A 16,593-nucleotide genomic window follows, 5' to 3' on the forward strand; every position below is an offset into this window, starting at 1 on the left:
CAGTGACTAACAATTAGTGATGTGAACAGTCTATGTTCATAGCTCTAAGCTCTAGCTCTAAGCTGATCACATTAAAGGGAGCTGAGACATATGCTAAGTAGTTTACTGAAGACCCAAACATAGGTTTTCTATGTTTCAGAAGAGAAAATAAGGGTGTCAAACATATTTTAGTTTAGGGGCCAAATACTGAATGAGTTTAACTCAAGTGGGCCACAGATAGGCAGGAAGGAAAGAAATCGACAAGCACTAAGTGACATCAGTCCCTGCAAGATCGTCACTTACAGATTTTCTCGATTGATAAGACACTGTTCCTGAAAAATAGCACACATCCCGAAACACTGCACCCTCTTTTCTTTACTAGGACACAATTCACAGAGCACTGCACACTTGAGTCACTTTATTGTCAAAATTTAAACTTTGTTTTCAAAATTAGTACACAGACCAAAAATAGCACACTGCACTGCTAAATATTAAACACTGTCTCTCACTGTGTTCACATGAAGTATAAAAAAAATGATAGTCCTCAAAAATGACAACCTACAGTAAACACAAATGCATCCTATTAATGAATCAGAGGGGACTGTTGCAGTGCCTGACTGTGCTTTATTAAATAAAAATAATCTTACACTAGAGTGCTGTATTGTACACAGTACAATACTGTGGGCGACCGTGGCTCAGGTGGTAGAGGGTCGTCTTCTGATCGAGAGGTTGGGGGTTCGATCCCTGTACCTGACTATGTGTCGAAGTGTCCTTGGGCAAGACACTGAACCCTAAGTTGCTCCCAGTGGTCGACTAGTGCCTTGCATGTCAGTCCTGTCCCACTGGTGTGTGAATGTGAGAGTGAATGAGCTGATATGTAAAGCTTTGAGACTGTTTCAGTGGTGATAAAGCTCTATATAAATCAAGTCCATTTCCATTTACAGTACAACATAGTCTCCGTGTTCGCTTTTTTAAAAATGTGTGTTAAGAGTGAAAAGTGTGTTCAAATGAGCAAAAAATGTGTCCAGTTTTGGAAAATGTGTGAAAACCATGAATTGTGTCCTGTTTTTGAGAAATGCGTGTAGTCAGTTGGTGCCTGTGTGCAGTGAATGGAACTAAGTGTCTTATAAATCGAGAAAAACTGATAATGTAAAAAAATTTTGTTGAGTAATTTAAGAAAGAAACGCGAGTTCTTTCTTTTGTGGCCTGCATTCTACCACTTCATTAAATATCCCAGTGTGAGGTCATCATAATCATCTTCTTCTCTTTTGTCTAAAAGTGTTTTCACCATCTCATACCAGCAGATGACTGAGCTTCTCTGTGTTCCTACAAAAGGAGCTTAAATCAGAAGTGAATTGGTCTAACCCGTGAACACAATCCTCAAAAATAGAAACATTTTGACATGGAAGTGTTTCCTAAACTTTATTGCCCCATGTCGTCCTTAACTTATGTTCTACATGATTTGTGTTTAGAGGCTCGTTTAAACTCTTTCCTGTGTCGTGTCCAACATTAACACTGAATTTAGGCCTTTTTATTCATTTATTTCTGATGTTTTGCTCATTTAAAAAAAAAAAAAAAAATCTATAATGTTTAAAAATAAACTGAAATGTTTCTGTGTAGCTCCTGACGTAGTTTTTTTAAAGCCGTGCTGTGAGAGCAGAAATAACAGACGAGTGCAGACGTGTTGAAGAAAAAACACCAAATCTTTATTCAAAAGCACATTCTTCCACTGCGTGAAGGACACACACACCGTCCACAACTACACAACTAAAAGACAAAGAGGCCTCGGCGCGGCCTTCAGGCCTGAGCCAGTAAAAAAGAAGAGGGAGGAGAACCGAGGAGCGGCTCCAACGTAAAAACACCCACTGATCAGTTTCTGCTGCTCGTGTGTCCGTCTCACTGCTAAGTTAACACAAGTAGGGGGAGGAGCCACAGAGCGAGGACGGACACACTCACACATTCTACAGTTCATTCATTGGGGGGGGGTGGGGGGGTGGGGGTAGAGACAGTTAAAGTAGTTCCATGATGCAGAAACTAAAAAACCAACGCTCTGAAGTCGAAGCAGAAAAGGCACCGATAAAAAAACTAAATCAAAACAAAAAAAAACTACTTTCAGGAGGGAGCGGACGTGATCCGAGGCCTGGAACTGCTTCCTCAAAGGAGACTGCAGAACAGAGAGAGAGAGAGGGGCGAGTTAGTATGGACCAGCAAGGGGCAACAAACAGCCAATCAGAACCCTCCCACTGTGTCAGAGAAAACAGGTAAACATCATGTAAATAAAACAGGAAGTAGGTTTGGTAGTTGACAATGAGAAGAAGAGCTCTCCTAAGGGACCTTTACTCTCTCTTAAACAGTGTGCTGACACGCTCTGGTGGCTGAAGTTAGAAAGAAAATCAGACTGTTGAAGGACTCCCACCCAAAAGTCCTTCTATCCTCAGGGTTTGTGTGTCTTTAACTTCAGCCACCAGAGCGTGTCAGCGCACTGTTTAAGGGAGAGTAAAGGTCCCTTAGGAGAGCTCTTCTTCTCTGCTTCATTGTTTACTACCAAACCTCAGAGCTGGAACTGTCGCCCCCTGTGGTCACAACTGTTTTTGTTTTTTTCCAGTAAACTAAAGAGGTTTACATTTAAGTTGTTATTGTGACCGAAAAATCTACTAAATAATCTAAAAATCTACGAAATGATCTAAAAATGTACCAAATAATTTATAAATCAGGTTGAATGTTTCACTCCAATAGAAAACAATGGATGTTTACAGGCAGTGGAGATGTGTGACATCATCAATCATGTGATTTCAAGATGGAGGAACACAGGCTCTAAAACTGTAAAGTAGTCCTGTTTATAAAAGGTAATTAAATGTTTTAGGCTCTTATTTTGGCGTGACCTGCGGCTCTATGGGGAGTCTCCATTTTCCACTGCAGACTTTGGCGGGCTCTTGGATTTGGATCGGGACCCTTGTTTGGAGGCCGGGGTGGGGCTTCTGGATCTGGACCTGGACTTGGACCTGGATCTGGAACGGGACGGGGCCTTGGTCTTCTTGTTCTTGGGGGAACGGGACTTGGATCTGGAGTAAGACCTGGATCTGGAGCGGCTGTAGCGGGAGCGGCTTCGGGAGCGAGAGCGGCTCCGAGAGCGGCTGCGTCTCCGACGTCTCGGACTGAAGCTGGAAACAGAACCAAGAACCATGTGAGACCAGGGTCTTTTTGAACTGAGGTCTGGTACAAGAAAATACTTCATACGTCGCACAGCGAGAAAATAAGTTCTCTACTTTAAAACAATATTACATATGTTACAGATTCCTCTAAGAATCAGACATAATGAGAAGGAACCACAACTATTCATTTATTTTATCTAAGTTCTGTTTTCCATATATTATTATTACACATCACTGCAAAATAGATCTAACCTTCCAGTGATGACTTTTTATATAATTTCACTATTGTTAAAACTCACAATCGAATTTTAGAACTTTTTTTATAAAATGGACTCGTCTCAAACAATACGTTTAATACTACAGTTGTTGATGAATAAATTACTATTATTAAGCTAACTTCTGCTGATACGTTTAATTCCTCTAAAAATAGAGCTTTATAAAACAGACTGTTGTCTATATCTATGACCCAGTGTAAACATCATTTACATTAGTGGTTTAACGTCTTAGGGTTACCCTAACCCATTTTACTAACAATACTGTGAAAAATAACTATTAACTACATTTTAAAGAATATTATTCAGTAAATAATAGTGATGTAACGATTAATCGTAAGGCAGTTAAAAATCGATTCATAGGTATAACGATTCACATCGATGCTGTGAAAATTGAATCGCAGTACTTTTTTTAACCAGCAGAGGGCGCTACCCAGAAGTGTTGGCGGCGAGCGAAATCTGCTAATACTTTTTTCTGGCCACCTTCTACTCTTAAACATATTCATAAATGATTCATTACCCCTTTAGCACCAAAGGAATATCTGTAATATTACGTGAATATCTGTAAAAGTCACGTTTTTCTATTAGCTCTGTCTGCTAGCATAGCATCTCTTCTTCACTGCAAAATATCTGCATGCCAACCGACCACTGGGTTACCAGCGCCCTCTGCTGGTTCAAACAAATATCTGACCTAAATACAGTAAAATTACTTTTTTTTTTTTTTTTAAGTGTAATTGTTAAGACACAAAATACATTTTCAGTTGCACTTTTAAAAAGAAAAATAACTATTATGCAGTTTTGCATTGTTTACTATAGAACCAGAATTTAAATAAGCTTCTTCTTCATTTGTATTATTCCTTTATTTATTTCATTCAAGATTTATTTTTAGTTAAATTGCATTGTTTTGAATAGTTTATCAAGGGATTCTTTTGACAATGAAAAATAGTCTAGTATTTTCCCCCCCAAAATCATGAACCCAGTATCGTGAATCGAATCGTATCGGGAGTTCAGTGAATCGTTACATCCCTAGTAAATAAGTTAAATGAAATTGTATTTAGTGCCTCATGATCAGAATTATTTATATGGTTTTTATCATTTCCGGTCATCTCCCTCCGCACCCCTTGTATTTCTTATTTTCCATCATTATTATAATGATTATAATCTTTCACTAAAAATTAACATAAAACCCCATATTTTTAATTCTCTCATTTTTTAATTTTCCACCATTTTTCTCTCCAGTACCCCCTACGTAGTGCCATGCACATGTACCACTAGGGCTGCACAATTAATCAAATTTTAATCATGATCACATTTTTTGTTGCAGTGATTAAAGAAACCTGATTTTCTGCAGTATTTAAACTTATAATACATGCTCTGAGCGCTAATAGTGTTTATTCAGTTATCCTTTGGTAAATTAGGTACATTTTTACAATTTGTATTTATTATAATTCTTATTCAAAGCTTCATATTGCACTGTAACCTGCACACATATTGTTTGTTTAAAAGTAGTATAATAAAAACAGTTTATTTTTCCAAATATGATAAATAACTGATTATAATCATGATTACATTATTGATTAAAAATACTCATAATGATCATTTTGTAAAGAATCGTGCAGCCCTACCCCAGTTTGAGAAACACGTAATTTATTCATCATCAATATAATGATTGTTATTTATAAATAAAGAATAAATATTACATAATATTTTAATGCTTTCATTTGTCAACTTTCCACTCTCTCAATTACCTGTAGTGCCATTGTGTACCCCTAGAGGTACACGCACCCCCATTTCAGAAGCACATAATTTACACCCAACAGTAAAGTTAATCGTACAGTTTTTACCGTTGATCTGACGAACGTTCCCTGATGAACGGACCGTGAATTATTCTAAAAACCCTCTTTTTTTGAACGGACTCTTGTTACCTGCGGCTCCTCCGTCCTCCTCCTCCTCCGCCGTAGCCCCGGGGCCCTCCGCCGCCTCTTCGTCCTCCACCTCCTCCCCCACCTCCTCCTCCTCCTCCACCGCCTCCGTAGTAGGAGTCCGGGGGTCGTCCGTAGCGGGCCATCTGGACGCGGAGCTCCCGTCCGTCCAGCAGAGCTCCGTCCATGGCGTCCATGGCGTCCTCCGCGTCCCGCTTGTCGTGGAAGCGGACGAAGGCGAAGCCGCGGCTCTCCTTGGAGAAGCGGTCCCTGGGGATGTAGACGTCCCCCACCCGGCCGTACTTCTCGAACACATGGCGGAGAGTCTCCGGTGATGTCCGGTACGTCAGGTTGTCCACTTTCAGGGACGTCATGTGGTCCACGTCCGGCGGCGGCCTTCCGTAACTCATGGTCGGTCAGAGAGGGCGGAGCGGGCCGAGCAGCGGGTACGAGCACCGAACGACTTATCCGAGCCGAGCACTCACCGATTACACCGAAAACACCGAGGAAAGCGGGCCGAACCGTGCGCTCCACAGGCCGGAAACGGAAGTTCTCTAGTTTCAGAGGAAACTCCAGTCAGAGCTGCTGAGCGGCGCCCCCTGCTGGAAGAACCCCCACATAACCCCTCACAACTAAATCTAACAACAGCTAACAGCTAACTATGGAAGCCCAAAAGAGTCATAATTAAATAAATAAAAACAACATTTTGAAATAAATACCATTTTGATCAATAACAGACAAATAGATAATGTGGCCATTAAATTGTTAAATAAAGTTATATTATTATGAAATACGTTTTATTATTCTTAAATATCTATTTCCACAATTGCCGTTTTATTTCATAATGTCGTTTTTCAGCAGAATGACCGAATGACTGTTTGTTGATCATTGATCTCATGATGTTTTATTAGTTTTAAATGTTTAACTTGATAATGTTTCTTTTTAGTTTTAATGCTTTTACTCACTGGTTGATTTAGTCAGGCATGTCTGTTTATCTGTCTGTGTGCCTGTCTGTCCATTTCAAGTTTCTCTCGATCAGCTGTTCTCAACCTTGGGGTCAGGACTCCATCGGGGGTCGCGAGACACAGGGAGAGGGTTGCCAGATGCCTTCAAGAAAATAATGATATTTTCTGAACAATTAAAGCCAAATTTTGCTTATTTTATCCTTTTTTTCTGCGACCACACAAACTCGCCATATTTTAACTTATTTTCATCACATTTTCTTGCCATATTTTTGCTGCATCACTGCTATATTATTCTCCATATTTTTCCACATCCCAGACATGTTCAGCACTTATAAACCCTTTCCACCACTTTTACACCTATTGTCACATATAATGACCCATTATTGTCACTTTTAACCTCTTTTCACCATATTTCAGGATTCACCATTAGTCATGCCCAATATTTACCAGTTTGTACTAATTGTTCCAATATTGACACTTTGAACCCTTTTTATTACTTTTTCTCTCTGTTTTTATCCACTTTAATTTGCAACTTTTAACCAATTTCTGTGGTTTTTAAAATCGAATTTCATCACCTTTTTCCATAATTTTTGGTCACTTTGAACCCATTTTTGTGATTAAAACCAGGATTTCCATCTTCAAGATGACGATAATAATAATAATAATAATAATAATAATAATAATAATAATAATAATAATAATAATAATAACAAACGTTCCTGGATAACAGTGGATATTATTCAGATGAATAAATAAATGTGGTTATCACAGATTCAAAGAATAATCATTTTTCTGACTTTATGGATGGCAAAAAGAATAAAAATAAATACACAACAGAAAAACCCGCAGAATGACGCGCAAAAAACAGATTCCGCCCTGTGTGACGTCACCATGGTGCGTTGTCAGCTGATCGTTCACATGACCACCTTTATACTTCCTGGAGTTCTTGTTTTTATAGTTGACCGATCGACCGGAGCCGGTACCGGGAGCATGTGGAGGAGAGCGGCCTGAGAGCGACCGTCACACACCGACTGTAGGTACATTTCATTTAAAATACGAACGACTTTGTTAGAATGTGACGTTTGTGTTGATAAACTTCACATTATAGTTTCTCAATCAAAAGATAGGCCGCTAATGTTTAACTTTAGTCAGAATATTAGAAAGTTTTTGTTATTACTTTTGTATTTAAAAAAAAGTAATGGTAACTAGAATCAAATTCATTTTAGTGGGAAATAATAATATTAAATTCTTTACACAAGTCAAATAAAAGGCATAATTGTATCTGGGCATCGCAGCATTTCATACACTAGGCAATTCAACGTAATTTACGTGATTAAAACAGGGTTTAAATAATTATTATTATTAAGTTACTGTTTTTTGTACATTCACACTTCAAACGTACACTTCCTGTGTGTCCCTAAAAACCACAGATTTTTAATTGGATGTTGTTCCTTGTTCTCGGACATGACTGATTTGTATTTTTTGTGTTTCCATAGACAAGCTTTTCTTATTCATTTCTTGAGGAAAAAACCCTGAAAACTCAAAATGACTCCAGAACAGAAGAAGCTCTTCAACATCATCGTCCTCGGCTTGGGCTTTATGTTCATGTTCACAGCGTTCCAAACATGTGGAAACATCGAGGTAACATCTGGATGTGACTTCACATTTTGTGCACGCGCTTACGTAACCATACTTCATAAAAAATGTGCACGTTCTAACCTTACTTTAGAATGTTGTTACTTCATTATAAAACACATTCGTAGTTACCTTAAATATTTAAAGTGTAACTACACCCTGAGGTTTTGTCTGACCTGCCACTAGGGGGGAATTAAAAAAATGCCTTGATTATGGGCGGGGCTCCTGGAGCAGTTAAGACACGCCCACTCTCTATTATAAGATCTCTAAAGAACCATCGATGCTAAGCTGACTATTCACAATTCTCTCAGTCCACCCTAGTCACGCAGATTGTAGAGTCCACAGGAGGGGGCGGAGCCAACAGTGCTTGTTTGTGATGCATGATTGTCCAGTGATGTCACATGATCTTGTTCTCAGCCAATAGTAAAATTAAATTGTTATATTCTGGTTTCAACCATAGAGAGCAGTAACTCTGACATTTTACAACTAAATACAACAAATTAAAATAGCAAGATCAATCAACAACACAACTTTATAACATATATATATATATATATATATATTTGTGTTCTGTAGAAAGAAGTGGTTTTAGGATTTAGTTTCTCTTGAAGAAAGCAACTACGTAAGTACTTCCAACAAACTACTCTGTTCCAGCAAACGGTGATCAAGAGCTTCAACAGTACCGAGTTCAATGGCAGTGGATACACAAGGTAAATACACACAAGGTAAATACACTAGGGGTGTCCCGATCCGATATTAGCCTGAAAACGATAAACAGATATTGGATTCAAGTTTACGGATTTTCCGATTTATTTATATTTTTAATATTATTTTTTTGCAATTGATTTTTTATTTATTTTATTCAATTGTAGAATACTGTAGATATTATGTTGAAGGTTAAAATTTATGTAATCAATTGGTTAATAATAAATGAGTCAGTTTTTCTCATCCTCTGTTTGATCACATGATCAAGCCTTTTCTAACATTCCACACTACAAAATAAGTCATTGTTGTATTGGGACAACCCTAAAACACACACACACTCACACTGACTCGTGTCCTGTATCACAGCATGTCCATCATTTATGGAGTCTTCTCTGCGTCAAACCTCGTGGCTCCCTCCGTGGTCGCCGTCATCGGACCTCAGTTCTCCATGTTCTTCAGCGGACTGCTTTACAGGTGAGACCTCATCACACACCTGCATCCGGAATCGCACCTACACACCTGCTGCGCCACGCATAGCACACACACAGATTGAGGGGTATGAAAGGATTCGTAGAAGAAAGGCGGCAAGGTTTCTACAGGGAGGTTCAAGAGGGAGATGGTTCAAGATTCTACTGGTCGGGGGCAGGAGTTCTTGATGTGTAATGGTGGACAAGTGTCTTTGTGGTAAGTTGTGGGCAAGTGTCCTTAATGAGGGAAAGGTTTGTGGGAAGGCGGCAGCGTTCAAGCAGGAGGTGTCAAGAATCAAGGGTGGCAACAAGTTTCCACGCGGTGGGCCGTCAAGGGTTTACAGGACCTGGAGGGGGGGGTTGTCAGCAAGTGTCCTTGGTGATGTGGGAAGAGTTTCCCACTACGTGCAGTCCTGTCCTCAACGTCTTCTGTTTCCCGTGGTTTTCTCAGCGCCTACATCGCCATGTTCATCCACCCGTACACATGGAGCTTCTACACGGCGTCGGTGCTGGTTGGAGTCGGAGCTGCAGGTCAGGAAAGGTCCTAGGACACCTTTTTTCCCCAGAGATGCTCTGGAGATGCCATCACTTGTGCGTTTGTGTTTCAGTGCTGTGGACGGCTCAGGGAAACGTGCTCGCCATCAACTCTGACAACCACACAATCGGCAGAAACAGTGGAATATTCTGGGCTCTGCTGCAGTTTAGGTAAAAACAATCCATCACATTAGGGCTGGAGCAGCAGTTTCAGAGAGAAATGACTCAAAACGTCTCTGTGTTTTCCTTCTTGTCCTCTACAGCTTGTTCTTTGGGAATCTCTACATTTACTGTGCCTGGCACGGACACGAGCACATCACAGGTCTGAATGTTTCCATCATCTCTCTGTGTGTGTTGGTGTGTGTTTTAGTTTTGTGTGTAATTCATTTATTTAATTGCAATAATAAAATATGCATTGCTGTTAAAAGATTGCACTTCTTGTAGTGTTAACCTTCAACAGCATGTGCAGACAAGGTAAAAAAAAAAAAAAAAAAGTTTTGTGTGTATGTGTGTCTCAGATAAGGACCGACAGACGGTTTTCATCTCACTCACTGTCATCAGCTTAGTTGGCTGCTTCCTCTTCTTCCTCATTCGGAAACCCGACCCAGACATGTCTTCTTCAGAGGTGACGGAGTCTCTGATTCATGCTGAGCAAATAGAGGACTCCTCGGACAGGTGAGGAAAACCAATAAATACACATTTTAGGGAAGAGTCCAGAGGTCTGGAAGGAGTACAAGTACGCGCCTCGACATTCCAGATTCAGAGACTATTCCACATAAACTGCATTGGCAATCATGGAGAAGTCAGGCTCCCTTTGAGCGTCCCATTGAAACTGTTTATGTGCACATGGTCACATAACTGTATGGAGGGTGGTGTAGTCTTTTGGGGTCACAGGTCACCTTTGTGTGTGTTTTCTTGCAGCTCGACTCCATCCAGTCTGGGCTCGCAGGCTGTGGATGCTTTTGGTGAGTTTGTGATGATCTTTCTGTTCACGGTCAGACTTCAGGACCTGCTGATGTTTGTCTTTCACAGTCCAGGCCTGCAAAGTGTCGGTGACCAAAGAAATGCTGCTGCTTAGCTTCTCCATCGGTTACACAGGTGAGTTCATTTCAGAGCTATGAGTTCTGTGAGGTACCAAGAACCAGGACAATAACCAAAGAGAGGAACCAGAACCAAGAACACTGAGTTAGACTAACCCTAACCCACTGAGAAACTAAAGTGTAAAACACAGCAGCCTTTGTCCTGCTTTGGTGTCTTTTAACCAACGTATCATCTTGATGTTTCTCGTGTCCTTCAGGCCTGGAGCTCACCTTCTACAGCGGCGTCTACGGGACGTGTATTGGAGCAATGACTCGTTTCGGCGAAGATGCCAAAAGTTTGATCGGGATCTCCGGCATCTGCATCGGCATTGGAGAGATTTTAGGTGAGAGTTTGGGCACCGAAGCCCGATAATGACCGGCCCGTAAAGTCAGTTTAACTCTATTGGTTGGGCTGATATCAAAGCCGCGCCCCCTGATCATTTGACTGACCTTTAGTTTGCTGCAACATTGTTATAAAATAAACCAGAGATGGTTTTCTAGTTTCTTAGTCTTTCTTTCTCATGTATCTTGCTTGTACTTTCTCTCCTGGAGTGATGATCATGATGTTAATTAATTAATAATAATTCTCTGTCTGTGCAGGAGGGGGCATCTTCGGGTTGCTGAACAAGAACAATCGCTTTGGCAGAAATCCAGTGGTTCTTCTGGGGCTGGTAACGCACTTTGTGGCATTTTACCTGGTTTTCCTCAACATTGCGAGTGACGCCCCTCTGGCCCCGGAGGCCGGAACCAACCGGGAGGCCTTCATCACCCCCAGGTTATTATTATATTATTATATATAATTGCAACTCATTTTGTCATTGTTGAAATTGGTAAAAGCTGATCTCCGGGTAACAGGAAGTGATGTGCATGTCCTTTCAGTGTAGGTGTAGCCCTGCTCTGCAGCTTCCTGTTGGGTTTTGGTGACAGCTGCTACAACACGCAGCTGCTCAGCATCGTGGGCTTTCTGTTTCGGGACAAAAGTGCTCCAGCCTTTGCCGTCTTCAAGTTCATCCAGGTCAGCATTTCACTTTACCAGTCTACCACAGGCACTTCTTTAAAGCATGTATTCATCTATATTCACATTAAATGCACACAGATGAACATTTTTTTAATAGTTTTATGGATGCAGCTGAACTCTTCATTGTTTAGTGTTTTTTATCTTACAACATCAAAAACTCCCCACAACGACCCAGCCGCAGTTGATCAGAACGTGACTCTAAACTTGTCCACATGGATTTCAGTTCTAGATCCAGAGCCATCTAGAGCAGGGGTGCCAGGGTGAAATTGGTCAGGGAACCAGATGTTTTTCAAGTGAGACCTCGGGGAGCTGAAATACACTTTGGGCCTGAAAGACCAAACACTGACTCAACACATGGATATGCTGCTTGAAATTATTCATGAAGGCTTACACATTAAAAATAAATTACATTGGCACCACCAATTAAAAGAAGGCCAGGCCCAGTAGGCCTAAACGAGTCACAGAAAGTAATCATCCAACAAATATGACCCTATCTTAAAACATGACATTGGCTCAATAACAGATGGTACGATCACTTTGCCAGTCATCACCAGTAAACCCCACCCACATTTCCACACACCCATGTCTATGGCACTATCCTACTGTACAGCCTACATCAGTCAACCCCACCCCTTTTATTCCCTCCCACCCATATCACACAAGATTATGATAAATGAGGAGACAAACCTTCTTCAGATACATTTTACTCGTTGAAGTCAGACTTTTAACTTTCACCAGCTTAGCTCAGCTGTAGCTGAGTCAGCAACAACACACCAACTGATGGATTCCACCTAAATTAAAGGTCCATTTTCTGCTATTTTTCACCATCATCTCCATTTGTTCTAAGAACCCCAACAACACAGTATTTCAGCTTTATTTTCCCAAACCTGCCTGTTTTCTGGAGTTTAAGACTCTGAAAAGTGGCTTTCTGACCAATTCTAAAACCGGGCTGTGTGAGTGGGCGTGTCTATAGACGATGACTCCACACAACAGTTGATCAGTAGCGACTTTCTTTTGCTATTCACACACTTGTTGTTTTCAGCCAGAAAACTGCACATTACAGTAAAACACATGGATATTTAAGTGGATATTGTGATTGTGAGTCAGAAAAACACTGATGAAGTGTGTGCGTCGTGCAGCAACAGCAGCTTCGACAGCAAAAGCAGCTGAGTCAGCAGCTTCAAACACTTACCAGAGCTGCTACGTTTCTTTATTGTCATCATCTCATGTAGAGATTACAGGAATAATCCTTTCATGGTGATAGTCAGAACCGCTGTGTCACATTGTGTCACAAACACAGTGTTGCTAGCTTTGTGGTTCATGTTTGGGCTGTTCTAAGATGTGATTAGGCTGGAAATTGTCCATCTGATCTGGCAACACTGATTTATCTCTGTTATAATAACAAATGACTGGATGGGTTTATTTCACATTTTGTGTGCTGGTGGACACAAAAAAAATAAAACATTAGATTAATAATAATAATAATAATAATAATGCTCTCCCATATCAACCACTGGCCGGATGTGAAGTACAATCGGCCGGGGCCAGCCCATGGGCCGTAACCATGGCATCCCTGATCTAGAGGCTTTTTCAGCTACTCGTCACTATGCTCCTGTATTCCCAGGTACACTGAGGGCTTTGTGGAGTGAACGGTTCTCTTTAAAGCACACGTGTCTCAGCGTCCGCTCTCAGCAGTTCAAGACGATATCTTTGTATTTGGTCTCGTCCCATTCATGTGCCTGTCTCTATCAGTCCTCCCATAGCACCATCATCTCATAACGCCTCAGGTTTTGCACAAAATGTCGCACAGACATGTGATTATGTTGCGTACGACTTTCAACAAGTTTATGAGCTAAATCTGACATATTCATCTGTTTGCTCGACTGGTTAGACATTCAGTCACCAGGGGAAAAATAGCATGTGATATTGTCCAAAAACATTTCAATATCATATAGTGTGATTGCTTTTTCCTTTTCTGATGTGAATTAGGCATTTTCATTCATTTTCTGTGATCATGGAAAATTGGAAACTCTAGTAGTGCCAATGTTCTTTGACATATGAAGAGATTCACTGGGCAAGGCTTGGTTTGACTGGTTTTATCAAAAGTGCCAAATGAACGGTTACTGTAGTCCTGTGTGTTCTTGAAACTTATGGACGAACCATCTTCCACCAAGAATTTCGAGATCAGGGAACCACTTTTGAATGTAGCTTAGAAGGTTGTGAAAAAGGGCAGATCAAGGCCCTCAAGAACTTGTCTTCCTTCCCTCCTCTGCACTCTTTTGCACTGATTAGTCTATGTGGCTGTTACTAGAGAGAAAGTTAGCTAGCTGCCTCTTTGCTACACTGCTGAAGAAGACCTTCCCCTTGACACTCTGCAGAAAGATGATCTTAAAATGGTAGATATTACTACAGTCTTGTGTCTAGTGCAGACGTGCAACTGGCAGCCCCCAACGTAAACACACAAAAATACACAAAATGACAGTATAAAACTATAAATACACAAAAACAAAAAAAATCTAAATCACTACAAAAACACAAGATGACTACAAAAAATGCCAGAAATCTTTAAAACAACAAAAATACAAAACATAAAAGCTGTTAAGAAAAATCTTTGTTGGACAGGCAATTTTTGTTAAATTTACATTTTCCCATGTTTATACATCTATCTATAAAAGCAAGGAACGTCTGTGTGTGTGTTTGGGGAGCGAATATCTCCCCGGCGCAGTGTCTGATTGACCTGAAACTTTGTCAACGGCATGCGCATACCCTGGGTGTGTGCATCCGTTATTTTGGAGTAATTCGGACAGAGCTGAGAGGGCGTGGGGGTGGGCTTTCCAGTGATTGGATACCAACATTGTAAAATAGGGATGACAACATCACTGTAGAGGACCAATGTTCTAATGTTCAAGAAAAGTCTGTGTGTCCGTGGAGCGAATATCTCCAGCGTCTGATCGATCTGAAACTTTGGCAATGGCTTCCAAATGCTCCGAGTGTGTGCTTTGTTATTATGGAATCATTTCAAAACCAGTTTAAAACCAATTTGAAATGACCAATCCACACTGTGGAAAACCATTGTTTTAGAACACTGATAATGTCATCAACAGTGATTTCATCATCAGTGTTCTATTCTATGCTAATGCTAAGCTGATGCAGTGCAACGCTGTCTGTACATAACTTGAAAATTTATGAACGGATTTTGATGAAATTTTCAGGAAATGTTGATAATGGGTCAAGGAACAGCTGATTAAATTTTGGTGATTCTCTGGCTACCAAAATAATTTAAAAAAATAAATATTCATTTTCCCAGCCACACTGTGGAACTCCTGCTAATGTCAATATAAATAACCTCTGATGGGGACTGTACTAGTTTTTTAAAAAACAAATGTTACCATTTAATTTACAATCATAAAATCACACTTATGTGTTAAAATTAAAGACTTTTGGAACATTTATTTAAGAAATTTTAATGACAATTAAGGCCTTATTTTTAGATTCATGAATTTAATGCCTTTTAAGACTTTTTAAGGATCCGAGGGAACCCTGTGCTTATACACATGTATGTATGCATAAATACCTATTTGTGTTCTTTATTAATTTGATCTCATGCCTGTCACTAAGGGTTCCTGAGAAAGACCCTTAACCCCAAAATGCTCCAGAAGAAGGGAACCGTTTGCTGCTTTGCTTTACTTTGGAATTGGTTAATATTCATGCTGATGTTATAAATAACACCGACCTGTTTCCCGTGCAGTCCATCATGGCGGCGCTGGCTTTCTTCTACAGTAACTTCCTGCTGCTTCACTGGCAGCTGCTCATCCTCATCATCAGCGGCATCCTTGGAACGCTCACCTTCTTCCTGGCTGAGTGGAAGGCCCAGTCCCTGAGGGAGACGGACTACAGCAGCATCTGACCAATCACAGGGCAGGATGACATAAACTGACCAATCACAGGGCAGGATGACATAAACTGACCAATCACAGGGCAGGATGACATAAACTGACCAATCACAGGGCAGGATGACATAAACTGACCAATCACAGAGCAGGGTGACATTATTAAATAGGGATTTACTGTTTATTGTTTACACTTGGTCAGTTTGAATGTAAATAGAAACACAAAGGGAACGATGAAGGAATTCTGCCGTAAACTTTCACCCAAATGTTGAAAATTGTTTTGTTTTTTTTAATCATCAATAAAAACCCAGTTTCCTTCATCTTTGTTTTTAAGAATCCAAAGATATGAGCTGAGAATCCGCTTTAAATGTATTAAAAGTTTCTGTTTTTACATTCATTTGAGTGTTTTGTGATCTTTGAGTAACAAATGTTAAAAAAAAAAGTTAACACTGAAGATGGCACCGCGGATGGTCGCCTCGGTACTGCGCTCTGTCGTAGTTGTTGTGTTTTTCTTTATTTTTGTAGTTTCTTGCTCCCCTTCTCTGGTCTCTTTCACCAGAGAAGAACTATTACAAGTTGGACAGTCCTCTGCTGATCTTTTTTCACCGGTTCTCATTGAACCAGAAAGTTATGCGGAGATTCTCACCGGAGGAGCAGCAGCTCTCTATGGAATTTGCAGGAGACGCCGCAGACGCAGACGGGGTAAACGAGCAGGCGCGCTTGTCAATCTGAGGCGGTGGTGATTACGCACTGCGCTTCCATCCATTCACCTGGTGAATGTCCGCTCACTGGCAAATAAAATGGATGAACTGCTGCTTCTAAACACCAGAAACTCGGACTTTTGCAGATCCGCCGCCCTGTGTTTTACTGAAACCTGGCTCAGTGAACTCATCCCGGACAGCTCTCTACATCTACCGGACTTTCAGCTCCTCAGAGCGGACCGCGTAAAAGAGCTCTGTGGGAAGACGAGGGGAG

The 16,593-nt window shown here is 40.7% G+C and overlaps 2 protein-coding genes across 6 annotated transcripts; one reads left to right on the top strand and one right to left on the bottom strand.

Moving 5' to 3' along the window:
• Positions 1 to 1,663: 1,663 nt before the first annotated feature.
• On the bottom strand, positions 1,664 to 5,901 carry LOC114468310 (serine/arginine-rich splicing factor 2-like). Its single transcript, XM_028455128.1, has 3 exons — positions 5,329 to 5,901; positions 2,862 to 3,140; positions 1,664 to 2,143 (listed from the first exon to the last, which is right to left on the bottom strand). The coding sequence occupies exons 1-2, from the start codon at positions 5,733 to 5,735 to the stop codon at positions 2,870 to 2,872; spliced, it is 678 nt and encodes a 225-aa protein (XP_028310929.1). The 5' UTR covers positions 5,736 to 5,901; the 3' UTR covers positions 1,664 to 2,143; positions 2,862 to 2,869.
• A 1,274-nt stretch (positions 5,902 to 7,175) lies between these two features.
• mfsd11 (major facilitator superfamily domain containing 11) lies at positions 7,176 to 15,938 on the top strand. 5 transcript variants are annotated; one of them, XM_028455804.1, is made up of 15 exons: positions 7,176 to 7,323; positions 7,787 to 7,931; positions 8,580 to 8,635; positions 8,997 to 9,104; positions 9,549 to 9,628; positions 9,706 to 9,802; positions 9,895 to 9,953; positions 10,150 to 10,306; positions 10,553 to 10,596; positions 10,664 to 10,729; positions 10,929 to 11,054; positions 11,311 to 11,485; positions 11,590 to 11,725; positions 15,477 to 15,656; positions 15,687 to 15,938. In XM_028455804.1, the coding sequence occupies exons 2-14, from the start codon at positions 7,836 to 7,838 to the stop codon at positions 15,633 to 15,635; spliced, it is 1,359 nt and encodes a 452-aa protein (XP_028311605.1). In that variant the 5' UTR covers positions 7,176 to 7,323; positions 7,787 to 7,835; the 3' UTR covers positions 15,636 to 15,656; positions 15,687 to 15,938. The 5 variants fall into 5 exon arrangements, 4 of the variants coding, with proteins under 4 accessions (XP_028311605.1, XP_028311604.1, XP_028311602.1 ...); XM_028455803.1 differs by having other exon boundaries at positions 15,477 to 15,650; positions 15,681 to 15,938; XR_003674674.1 differs by lacking the exon at positions 15,687 to 15,938 and having other exon boundaries at positions 11,595 to 11,725; positions 15,477 to 15,612.
• Positions 15,939 to 16,593: the final 655 nt, after the last annotated feature.

This window comes from Gouania willdenowi, chromosome 8 (assembly GCF_900634775.1).
Source record: "Gouania willdenowi chromosome 8, fGouWil2.1, whole genome shotgun sequence".
Lineage (NCBI taxonomy): Eukaryota > Metazoa > Chordata > Actinopteri > Blenniiformes > Gobiesocidae > Gouania > Gouania willdenowi.

Coding starts and splice junctions, on each gene's coding strand:
- LOC114468310 (XM_028455128.1), bottom strand. CDS start 5,735: ATGAGTTACGGAAGGCCGCCGCCGGACGTGGACCACATGACGTCCCTG. Junction 3,141..5,328: donor GGAGGACGGAGGAGCCGCAG/GTAACAAGAGTC, acceptor TTCTGTTTCCAG/CTTCAGTCCGAGACGTCGGA.
- mfsd11 (XM_028455801.1), top strand. CDS start 7,836: ATGACTCCAGAACAGAAGAAGCTCTTCAACATCATCGTCCTCGGCTTG. Junction 8,636..8,996: donor AATGGCAGTGGATACACAAG/GTAAATACACAC, acceptor CCTGTATCACAG/CATGTCCATCATTTATGGAG. Junction 9,954..10,149: donor CGGACACGAGCACATCACAG/GTCTGAATGTTT, acceptor TGTGTGTCTCAG/ATAAGGACCGACAGACGGTT.